Source organism: Boleophthalmus pectinirostris, unplaced genomic scaffold (assembly GCF_026225935.1).
Source record: "Boleophthalmus pectinirostris isolate CB_2022bp ecotype Guang Dong unplaced genomic scaffold, ASM2622593v1 HiC_scaffold_4, whole genome shotgun sequence".
NCBI classification, from domain to species: Eukaryota; Metazoa; Chordata; class Actinopteri; order Gobiiformes; family Gobiidae; genus Boleophthalmus; species Boleophthalmus pectinirostris.
In genome coordinates, this window is record NW_026571353.1 from 42,492,104 (window position 1) to 42,504,033 (window position 11,930).

At 45.0% G+C, this 11,930-nt stretch overlaps 2 protein-coding genes across 3 annotated transcripts in view; one reads left to right on the forward strand and one right to left on the reverse strand.

Annotated features, from left to right (window-relative positions):
* The first annotated feature begins 4,877 nt into the window (after positions 1-4,877).
* nudt12 (nudix (nucleoside diphosphate linked moiety X)-type motif 12) lies at positions 4,878-11,724 on the forward strand. The gene is made up of 9 exons (XM_055161878.1): positions 4,878-4,935; positions 6,311-6,535; positions 6,939-7,307; positions 7,377-7,636; positions 9,401-9,568; positions 9,784-9,897; positions 9,997-10,066; positions 10,151-10,280; positions 10,412-11,724. Exons 2-9 carry the CDS (start codon positions 6,333-6,335, stop codon positions 10,520-10,522), a joined length of 1,425 nt encoding a protein of 474 aa, XP_055017853.1. The 5' UTR covers positions 4,878-4,935; positions 6,311-6,332; the 3' UTR covers positions 10,523-11,724.
* A 129-nt stretch (positions 11,725-11,853) lies between these two features.
* Positions 11,854-11,930, reverse strand: part of LOC110171851 (protein HIRA) — a 25,224-nt gene continuing 25,147 nt past the window's right edge. For both annotated transcript variants that reach the window (XM_020937651.2, XM_055161836.1), the window contains exon 24: positions 11,854-11,930. This exon is cut by the window's right edge and continues 1,408 nt beyond it. The gene's annotated coding sequence lies outside the window, so the exon portion shown is untranslated.

The window sequence follows — 11,930 nt, forward strand, 5'->3', positions numbered from 1 at the left end:
TCGATACAACAGCCCACCACATCCATACTGTATCATCACATTAAGCGATATGATATATCAATATTTCAATATTTTTGCACACCCCTAATAAAAATGATAACAAAATATTAATAATAATAACATAATTGACTAAAAAAGAATAAATAAATAAACAAATAGAGGCTTTGCACCGTCACGTGACCCCTGTAGTAGGGGGACCAAACGTTTTTCCCCGGACACGTCCGTATTTTGCGTCCTGTCCAGGGCGTCCGGGTTTTTTTTATAAAGTGATGCAAATGTCCAGGTTTTCAGGACCGTTCATTAAACTGAGCGTCTCTCGTAGCGTCTGTGACTCAGAAGAAGCGAGACACAAACAGTGGGTCAGTCTGAAACATGACGAAGCACAAATGCACATTTAACAATGACTTATACAAGAAATTCTCGGTTTTCCGTCCCGGTCGGGACAAGTGTGAGTCCATGTGCACAGGCTGAGGTGAGAGGACAGTGTCCCTCGTTTATCGTGGGAGTTAAATTCTAAAAATAACCTGCGACAGGTGAAATCCACCAAGTATCAACTTTATATTTTACAATTTTTATATCTGTTTTAAGTCTGTAAAACCTCAGCACAAACTTTATACACTTTTCTCCAACAGGATCGACAGGTGCAACACTTTTTACTTTCCTTCTTAAAACTTGTTTCTGCTGTCGTCCTTTTGTTATTTTCCTCCTTCTTTATGTAACAAACTGAAGATTCATTTATTCCATAATGGAGCCGACAGCACAGAGTCCTGCACGGGTCAGTTTTGGAGACCCGCAGTACAGGACCGCACCTGCCAGTACAGGACCACACCTGCACAGTACAGGACCACACCTGCACAGTACAGGACCGCACCTGCACAGTACAGGACCGCACCTGCCCGTTAACCCGAGATTATATCAAACTTTTGCGCTGCCTACGCCCCGGACTGAACCAAGACTAAACCAGGACTGATTCCAGGACTGAAGAAGAGGACTAATCCACGACTGAACTAGGACTAAACCAGGACTAAACCAGAACTGAACCAGGACTCAGTGTGGGGTCGGGCTCGGAGGTGACCACAGGAGAAAGGAGCGGCTCAGCTCCGCACCTCACGGAGGTAAACGCGACAATTACCCGATCGCGCTTTAAGGACAAACTGCTCGGCGTTTTCTCTGTTAAGTCCAAGATTAGTCCTGTTTTAGACCTGGTTTAGACCTGGTTTAGTCCTGACCCACACGTGTGTCATTACTACCCGCCTGTAATACACAACACACGTGTCCAAGGTGTCCGGGTTTTCACAAACGGAAATATGGTCACCCTACCCCATAGCAACAGTACCTACGCCGCATGACACCAGACACACTATGTGACTGACTTCAGCAGCGTCGGAGAAACATGGGCAGGTTTTGTTGTGTATTTGTTGTTCTAGAAGCTCTGAAAGGATAAAACGATTTGTTTCTTCACTGTTCCTCTGGAAATGACTCATCAGGATCAAACAAGGGAATTACTGAAAAAAAAAAAATGCAGATTATAGCAGCAAAAGACAGAGAGTCATTCACCGTTACAGTCTGGACTCGCTCTGATGGTCTCTGCGTCTCCTCTTTTATTGTCTTAGGAGGGTCCCTAGTTACACTGGGTGTGTCGCTCTCAGGGAGACGGGCTGAAAACAGCACAAACACCAGACATACAAATATGACAAATATGTTTTATCAACAGCAGGTGCAGATGTTTGGTTCAACTTTCAGACACAGTTCCCTCCGTGCAGCCTTGAAAGTCGTCGGCTCTCAGGCTCCGAGAGCCGAATCTCCGTTGCTCACACGTGAGGGGAGAGTTACTGCAGACAGTTTCCAAGCACAAAAGATGATTCAAATTCACAAAGAACGGAACAGAGCAAATATAGCAAATATGGGATCAATATCTACAATTATTCTAACACAAACCAATGGAGAAAAACTGTAATACGAAATAAATGAATCTTAAAAATGGTCATTTAAATTAATCAGTTATTTTTGTCATTTCTGTTTAATTCTATTTAATAATTTGAATTTGAATCCACGTGTTTTTTCCATTTCTAACATATTTATTTAGGACAGGAATTGTATATTTTACTGTTTCAGAAATAAAGACGTGTCATTATTCTGTGTCAGTTTGTCTCACAGTTTGATTATTTTATTTTTGTTTGTTTATTTCATTCATAAAATATAAAAAGACATTAACAAACACACAAGAAATGAATGAAAAGGAGCAGAAAGAAGAATCGTACTTTAAAACATTTCATCAGTACGTTTCATTTCAGTCACAAATATTAATCAGTTGCAAACAAAAAGCATCACTTTTATGGGCAACAACTTAGTTTTACTTTCATACTCACACATTGCACTGGATTTTATGTTTTTTATTTGTTTTTTAATGTCGTTATTGTGCTTGATTCTTTTACATCTTTGTCGAGACTTTTCCATAAATGAACTTTTTTCACAGCGACACTTCGGCCCAGAACTTCGACTCTGAATCTAAATTAATTTCAGTTCCTTATTATTATTATTTTTAAATTTTTATGTATTTATTTTGGGCAAGTAAAGATTTAAATTCTTACACAATGGAACATATAACATCAGTGAAATCATAATGTATTTAATCCCACCCCCACTCTTCTAATTGAACACAGTTTTCTTTCGTGTTTTTCGGACATTTTGAATTAAACTAATGAACTATTTACAAGACAAAGAGTCACTGTTAGAGTTTGGTCATTTCAAAAGAAACAGAAAACACACACCAAAATTCTTGTAGAGGCGCAAATGCAAAAGGAGCAGCCAGACCAGAGTGAAAAACTGCACAGTGCAGTCAGACGGCCGATGTCCAAACGTTTTTTTAATTTTCAAAATAACGTTTCGGCAAAAATAAGTCTTCATCAGATATTTTTCTTGCTTTGGACCAAAGCCAGTGTTGGGAAGTTTACTTTTAAAACATATTCCCCTACAGATTACAGATTACATACACCAAAATGTAGTTTGTAACATAATCCATTAAATTACTTAAAGTGAGTAATGTAATCTGATTACTTTGGATTACTTGATTTGCTGTAGAGAAACAAAGACGAGGAAATCGTAACATAAGAAGTTTTATCTGATAAAAGAAAATAAAAAGCCCAGACTTGACTGAACCAAATTAAAAATATTATTGATAGAAAACGAGGAAACAGGGTCCACGCTGCAGGATTTAGTCCTGGTTTAGACCTGGTTTAGTCCTGGTTTAGACCTGGTTTAGACCTGGTTTAGTCCTGGTTTAGACCTGGTTTAGACCAAAATGTGAAAACAGGAAAATCTCTCTGTTTAATCCATTTATTTTAACAAAGTAACTGTAATCCAATTACCACTCACTGAAACAGTAACTGTAACTGAATACAGTTACTCATCATTTGTACTCTGATTACTCTGGTACATGTAATCTGTTACTCCCCGACACTGACCACAGCACACAAAATGGTCGCCCGCCCAGGTGTCCACATCCCCTCCAACGAACGGGACGTCCCAAAGTGAGTTCAGCCGCTCAACGACAAGATATTTACATCAAAAACATTTGATAAAATACAGAAATAGTTTAAGTTTATCACAAAAAACATCTTGGATCAAACTCCACATTGAGTTCGTGAGGAGGGAGATTCTTCAGTTGGTGAATCCACAAGTGTTTTCTTTTTGACAGGAGCATTTCTAGATTCTCACCTCTAGGGGGCAGCTCCACGTGTTCAATGCCAAAGTATTTTAAAGAAGAAACAGGATGGTTCAAATCAACAACATGAGTAGTTTGGTCGTTTTAACATAATCAGACCAACACTGGTAGAGTTAAAGTTAACACAGACAATGGTAAGAAACAACAGACACGTGACGTAACAAACGACACAAACCAACAACAGTAAGAAAACAACAAACATAAAGCAGCTCCACACAATGAAATATTGTTCTATAAACTGACTAAACTAACCAGACCAGATCTTTAAAGAACAGTTTAATTTATGGACATGTTGTTTGTGTATCCAGAGTTTTACACCACAGACACACAAACTTTTACGAGTGGTTCAAACATTAGGCAATTTGAAATTATAAATTCTCTCTCTCATTTTGAACAAACTTTGAAAATGATGTGGTTGTAAATTGCTGAATGCTCTGAATAAAATGACCAGTGTGTAATATTTTACGAGATCAGGAATCAGTGATCAAGTCCTTCATCGTCATCGTCAAATAAAATAACAACAGAATTACAGTTAGAGCCTCAGACAAACTGCAGAGTGTTTTAAAAGTGCAGAAAAGTGTAGAGCGCCACCTGATGACATCACCACGTGAACATAACACCCACAGTGTGAACATTAAAATACAGAACTAGAAATAATCTCAGAGCAGGAGAAAAGACGCAGATCAACATCACAACAAAACAACCAAAAGAACTGGGACACCAGCGACACGTGTGTTTAAATGTGTTTAAATGTGTTTAAATGTGTTTAAATGTGTTTAAATGTGTTTAAATGTGTCGTGGGCCAAACTAAATATTTATTTTTTAAAAATTGACATCATCTTCATGTTTTCTGTTCTTTGTAGATCTGTAATGTTAAACCTTTTCTTATTAAAATAAATGTTTAATAATCGTTTTGCTTAAACACTGAATCCAGAACAAGCAGAATATAAAATAATAATAACATTTTAAATAAATAATGTCTCTATAGTTGATCTGTTTTTATTTTTGTTTTTATTATGTTGGTTTTCTCTGTGAGCTGTATTTAGGAGATTTAATATTCGTACTTTTATTTTTTTTTTTATCTTTTAGATCGACGTGATTTATTTTGTTTTTCCGGTGACGTCACTGGACCGCGCCGCGTTTCCTCCGCGTCGCGGGCGTAGTGACGTCAGCGGATTTTGTAAACAAACTTGAGCCGGAAAAAGTCCAAGGTGAGAATCTAAACCCCGAACTCTAAACTCTAAAAAACAAACTATAACCTATAAACTGTAAACTACAAACTCTAAACTTTAAACAGTTAAACAGAAATGTTTAGAGTCTGGATTTAAACAGCGTCACAGAAGAGTCTGTCTCACATGTTCAGACTGTTCCAGGTTTTAGCTGCATGAACCTGAAACTCTGACTCCCCTTGTTTAGTCGTGACTCTGGCACCAGCAGGAGTTGGTCCCTGAGCTCCTCAGAGTGTGAGATGTGAGATGTTCATATGCAGTGTTGGGGAGTAACGTAATCAGAGTACAAATGATGAGTAACTGTATTCAGTTACTGTTTCAGTGAGTGGTAATTGGATTACAGTTACTTTGTTGAAATAAATGGATTACACAGATGGATTTTCCTGTTTTTACATTTGGGGCTATATCCCCCCCCCCCCTTTTTTTTTTTTTTTTTTTTTTTTTTGTTGTTAAAATTCCACTCATTGCCGGACACTAAACCAGGTCTAAACCAGGACTAAACCAGGTCTAAACCAGGACTAAACTAGGACTAAAGCAGGACTAAAGCAGGATTGAACAGGACTAAATCCTGCTGTGTGGACGTGTTTCCTCATTTTCTATCAATAATATTTTTAATTTGGTTCAGTAAAGTTTGGGTTTTTCATTTTCTTTTAGCAGATAAAACGTCTTATGTTATGATTTCCTCGTCTTTGTTTCTCTACAGCAAATCAAATAATCCAAAGTAATCAGATTACATTACCTTAAAGTAATTTAATGGATTACGTTACAAACTACATTCTGGGATATGTAATCTGTAATCTGTAGGGGATTATGTTTTAAAAGTAAACTTCCCAACACTGTTCATATGACACTAACATGTCACAGATGGACTTTGGTGCTCGACCCTGGAGACACTTGTACAAACAGAGACACTTTAAAGTCTCTGAGCCACAGGAGCCAGAGCAGAGACCTGAGACCAGGACACGTGCTCGTACTTCCTAGTCCGAGTCAGGACCCGAGCTGCAGCGTTCTGGATGTTCTGGATGTTCTGGATGTTCTGGATGTTGTGGATGTTCTGGATGTTGTGGATGTTCTGGATGTTCTGGATGTTCTGGATGTTCTGGATGTTCTGGATGTTCTGGATGCTGTCTCACAGCTCGTTTGGAGAGACCAGTGAGCAGAACATTACAGTATCTAACCTACTGGAGACAAACGCATGGATAAGTTTCTCCAAGTCTGATTTAGACAGTAAACCTTTGATTTTTGCTATGTTTTTTAGATGGTAAAAGGCTGCAGATGTTCTTGATTTGATGTGGCTGTTAAAGTTCAAGTCTGAGTTCATTATTAGTTCCCTGAGCGTCTCCCTGTCATCTCGCAGTGACCCTTGACCCCTGACCCTGATGTCTGAGTCTCGGGCGGCGCAGGAGGATCTGGTGTGGAGGTTTGTGGACGCGGCGTCTCGTGGGGACGCGGCTCTGGTCTCGTCACTTTTGTCCAACTCCCCGTCTCTGCTGAACCGGACCGGACCCGACGGATGGACTGCGCTGATGCACGCCGCCCGCAACGGAGACCACGGCCTGGCGAGGGCGCTGCTGCTCCGAGGGTCAGTCCGGACCTGAACCAGGACCTGAACCGGACCTGAACCGGACCTGAACCAGACCTGAGCCAGACCTGAGCCAGACCTGAACCAGAGCTGGACCTGAAGGACCCGGGTCAGGACCCTCCAGACCTGAACCACAAGTCAAACGTGTCTCAAAAAGTAACACCTGAGAAAATATTTAGCCTCCTGAGTCCCACCAGATCTAAACCAGGACTGTTTCAGGTCTAAACCAGGACTGTTTCAGGTCTAAACCAGGACTGTTTCAGGTCTAAACCAGGACTGTTCCTCTTGTGTTCAGGATTCTGACATGAAAATCTAAAGTTGAACTGTTCAAACTGTTTTTCTGATTCTGTCTCGAACTTTCAGTGTCAAAAATCTGTGTTTCTCTCGTCGTCTTCGTCCACAGATGTGATCGTTCTCCTGTCAACAGATCGTCTCAAACGGCCTTCGACATCGCCAAGTTCTGGGGCCACACCCACATCTGCCGACTGCTGCTGCGTCCGGACCCTGGTCTAGATCCTGGTCCTGGTCTGGTCTCTGGTCCTGATTCTGGTCCTGGTCCAGTCTCAGACCTGGACTTGAGGACCGTTGTGTCTCCGGAACAGAGTCGTCATGAGATGTTCTTCAGCGCGGAACCTCTGGACCGACTCAGCGCCAAAAGACCGGACCAGGACTGGATCAGGACCAAACAGAGAGACCCCAGGACGGTCTACCTGCTGTTCCACAGACTGAGCCCCCTGAGCCGCGGGGGGCCGAGGGCGGGGCCGACCCGGTGAGTGCTCCGGGTCAGAACCTGAAGAATGTGAAGAACATTTATAAAAATAATCCTGCTGCTCTGGTTTCTGCCTCAGGTCGGACTTTGCCGCTTCAGGTTCGAGGAGGTGCAGGACCTGCTGGAGCGCCCGGGGTCAGAGGTCGTGTTCCTGGGCGTGGACCGGACCCGTGACCCCGCTGACCCCGCTGACCCCGCTGAGCCCCGCGCCTGGTTCGCTCTGGGGTCAGATCTGGACCAGGACCAACTCCTGAAACGAACCAACGACAAAAACTGTTTCTTCCCCAAAAACCCTCACAGAGACCTGCTCCAGCTCCGAGAGGACGAGGCCGGTGAGTCCTGGTCTAGTCCTGGTCTAGTTCTGGTCTAGACCTGCTTTAGTCCTGGTTTAGTCCTGGTTTAGTCCTGGTTTAGTCCTGGTTTAGTCCTGGTTTAGTCCTGGTTTAGTCCTGGTTTAAGTCCTGCCTGGTTTAGACCTGGTTTAGTCCTGGTTTAGTCCTGGTTTAGTCCTGGTTTAGGTTTAGTCCTGGTTTAGTCCTGGTTTAGACCTGGTTTAGTCCTGGTTTAGACCTGGTTTAGTCCTGGTTTAGTCCTGGTTTAGACCTGGTTTAAGTCTCGTGCCTCAGTCTGGTTCTAGTCCTGGTCTTGGTCTCGGGCAGGTCTCGTGGCTCAGTCTGGTTCTGGTCTTGGTCTTGGTCTCGGGCAGGTCTCGTGGCTCAGTCTGTCTCAGTCTGGTTCTGGTCTTGGTCTCGGGTCTCAGTCTGGTCTCGTGGCTCAGTCTGGTTCTAGTCCTGGTCTTGGTCTCGTGTCTCAGGTCTGGTCTTGGTCTCGGGTCTGGTCTGGTCTGGTCTGGTCTCTCGTTCAGGTCTCGTCGTGGTCTCAGTCTGGTTCTCTGGTCTTGGTCTTGGTCTCGTTCAGGTCTCGTGGCTCAGTCTGGTTCTGGTCTTGGTCTCGTTCAGGTCTCGTGGCTCAGTCTGGTTCTAGTCCTGGTCTTGGTCTCGTTCAGGTCTCGTGGCTCAGTCTGGTCCTGGTCTTGGTCTCGTTCAGGTCTCGTGGCTCAGTCTGGTTCTAGGTCTCGGTCTCAGGGTCTGGTGTCTCAGGTCTCGTGGCTCAGTCTGGTTCTGGTCTTGGTCTCGGGCAGGTCTCGTGGCTCAGTCTGGTTCTAGTTCTGGTCTTGGTCTCGTTCAGGTCTCGTGGCTCAGTCTGGTTCTGGTCTTGGTCTCGTTCAGGTCTCGTGGCTCAGTCTGGTTCTAGTCCTGGTCTTGGTCTCGTTCAGGTCTCGTGGCTCAGTCTGGTTCTGGTCTTGGTCTTGGTCTCGTTCAGGTCTCGTGGCTCAGTCTGGTCTCAGTCTCGTGGCTCAGTCTGGTGGTCTTGGTCTCGTTCAGGTCTCGTGGCTCAGTCTGGTCCTGGTCTTGGTCTCGTTCAGGGTCTGGTCGTGGCTCAGTCTGGGTCTCTGTCCTGGTCTCTTGGTCTCGTTCAGTCTCGTCTCGGTCTCTGGCTCAGTCTGGTTCTAGTCCTGGTCTTGGTTTGGTCTCGTTCAGGTTCTCGTGGCTCAGTCTGGTTCTGGTCTTGGTCTCGTTCAGGTCTCGTGGCTCAGTCTGGTTCTAGTCCTGGTCTTGGTCTCGTTCAGGTCTCGTGGCTCAGTCTGGTTCTGGTCTTGGTCTCGTCAGGTCTCGTGGTCTCGTCAGTCTGGTTCTCTAGTCCTGGTCTTGGTCTCGTTCAGGTCTCGTGGCTCAGTCTGGTTCTGGTCTTGGTCTCGTTCAGGTCTCGTGGCTCAGTCTGGTTCTAGTCCTGGTCTTGGTCTCGTTCAGGTCTCGTGGCTCAGTCTGGTTCTGGTCTTGGTCTCGTTCAGGTCTCGTGGCTCAGTCTAGGTCTGGTCCTGGTCTTGGTCTCAGGTCTCAGGTCTCGTGGCTCAGTCTGGTCCTGGTCTTGGTCTCGTGGTCTCGTGGTCTCAGGTCTCGTGGCTCAGTCTGGTTCTAGTCCTGGTCTTGGTCTCGTTCAGGTCTCGTGGCTCAGTCTGGTTCTAGTCCTGGTCTTGGTCTCGTTCAGGTCTCGTGGCTCAGTCTGGTTCTAGTCCTGGTCTTGGTCTCGTTCAGGTCTCGTGGCTCAGTCGCGGTCCGTGTTGGCGTGGCACACTCGTTACAGTTTCTGTTCGACGTGTGGGGGGCGGAGTCGAGTGGAGGAGGCGGGGCATAAGAGGAGCTGCCAGAACCCGACCTGCATCAGCCACCAGGGCGTCCACAACACCTGCTACCCCCGAGTCGGTGAGTACTGCAAGTACTACAAGTACTACAAGTACTACTAATACTACATATACTACAGATAGTACGGATGCTACTGATACGACTATCCGGGTCCTTATACAAATTAATACGAAGACCCTGGGGCCCTGGACAACAGACCATTTAGTCCTACTTTAGTCCTACTTTAGTCCTGCTTTAGTCCTGGTCCAGTCCTGGTCGTGCTCTCCTCTCCACAGACCCGGTGGTGATCATGTTGGTGCTTCATCCGGACCAGAGTCAGTGTCTCCTGGGCAGAAAGAAAGTGTTTCCCCCCAGAATGTTCTCCTGCCTCGCCGGATTCATCGAACCCGGTACGACACACCAGACCCGGTCCAGACCCGGTCCAGACCCGGTCCAGACCCGGTCCAGACCCGGTCCAGACCCGGTCTAACTCTGGTCTGTGGTTTCAGGGGAGTGTGTGGAAGCGGCCGTGCGGAGGGAAGTCCAGGAGGAGTCTGGGGTCTTGGTGGATCCGGTTTGGTGAGTCTGGTCTCAGTCCTGGTTCAGTCCTGGTCCTAGTCCTGGTCCTGGTCCGGTCTTGGTTTAGTCCTGGTCTGGTTTCAGGTACGTCTGCTCGCAGCCGTGGCCGATGCCGTCGAGTCTGATGATCGGCTGTTTGACCGTCGCCGTGACGACAGAGATCAACGTGGACCAGGACGAGATCGAGGAGGCCAAATGGTTCTCAAGACAAGAGGTCAGGACCTGGTTTAGTTCTGGTTCAGTCCCGGTCTAGTCCTGGTTTAGTTCTGGTTCAGTCCCGGTTTAGTCCTGGTCTAGTCCCGCTTTAGTCCCGGTTCAGTCCTGGTTCAGTTCTTTCTCGTTCAGGTGATTGATGCTCTGGTTGGTGGATCTCGAGCTTCGTTCGTGGTTCCTCCGAGACAAACCATCGCTCACCAACTGCTCCGGCACTGGACCGGCCTCACCTCCAACCTCTGACCTCTGACCTCTGACCTCCAACCTGTGAGACCTGCCAGACCTCGACCACGACACGGGACGTCGCCGCCACAGCAGCTCCTCCCTCTGACCTCCGCCCGTCCGCCTCACAGCGCTCAGCTCCAAATGAAGCTCATCGAGGCCGGCGGCGAATCTGCGACAGGGACCAGATTTGTATCATAGCAACCAAAGAGCCAATCAGGAGCGAGGCTGTTGAAGGTAACGCCCCCTCCCGCCCACACCGCTGTCAATCAAACCTGCTTCTCGTCTCTGTTCACGTTTACGTCACAAACACAAAAACGTCTGGAAACACGTGATGAAACTTTCTTTGGTTCTTTTCCTGTTCGCCGTCTTAAATCTGACAAAAGACATGACGCTGATGTGTGTGCGGCGTCCGGGGGCGGGACATAAATAAAACCGGTTTAAACAAAACCATGTTTAGAAGAACGTGAGATGAACAAATATTATTTAAGAACCAAACACAGAGATGATATTTGTTTTTGATGTTGAATCTGTGACCGTTTCAGATTGTTTTCAGATTTTATAACTTTCTGTTAAAGTTAAAAAAAGAGAATTATGCAAATCACAAAAGCTTTTTTTTTTTTTTCTCTCATGTTTTGAGTCTGTTCGTCGTCACAAAGCGTCTGAGCCGTGAGGTTTTAGAGTCGGGGAGGTAAACTACTGTCTTTTAATCTTTTAATCCAGCTCATCAAATGTGTTATTCAGTGTTTTTATTACAAATCTGATCATAATTTTCAGTGTTTTAAAAATCATTTCAATTAACAGTAAAAACTGTGGAACTTGAAAACAAATATTTTGTTGTAATGATTTTCAGTTCTGGGATCTTTCACCAACACGGTTCTGATCTTTTTTTTTTTTCTCTTGTGACGTGAATCACCATAAAACTCTGCTCCTGGGCCGGCCATGCATGTCTGAGTCATCTAGTGATCTCTCCTGGGCCCTAGTCAAACCCTAGTCACAGTTAACAGTACGAGTCTGTATGAGGCTCCGCCCTCCCACACGACAACTCTCCATAAAAACACAAAAACATGACAAACCTGATGTTTGTGCAGGAGTTTCATGAGTGCGACACTCTGAAGGAGGAGCCATTCAGCACAGAGAGCAAAGGGAGGAGAGACTCAGAGAAACTTTTAAAACCTGTGAATCGGTTGTTTTAGTGAATAAAAACATTTTCAAAACAAAAAGATCATGGTGATTTAAATATGGGACGTGTTACAGTGAAAACCTCGTCTTTAAATTCACAAAATGAAACAATTTTGTAGAAGTGACGTCGTTTTGTGCTCAGATCAGAAATGAATCAATTTAAAACACACGTTTCCTTCGTCTCTTTTTATTATTTTCACAAATTCTTTCCAAAATAACAGATTCTGCAGCTGCTTCATAGAAAAAC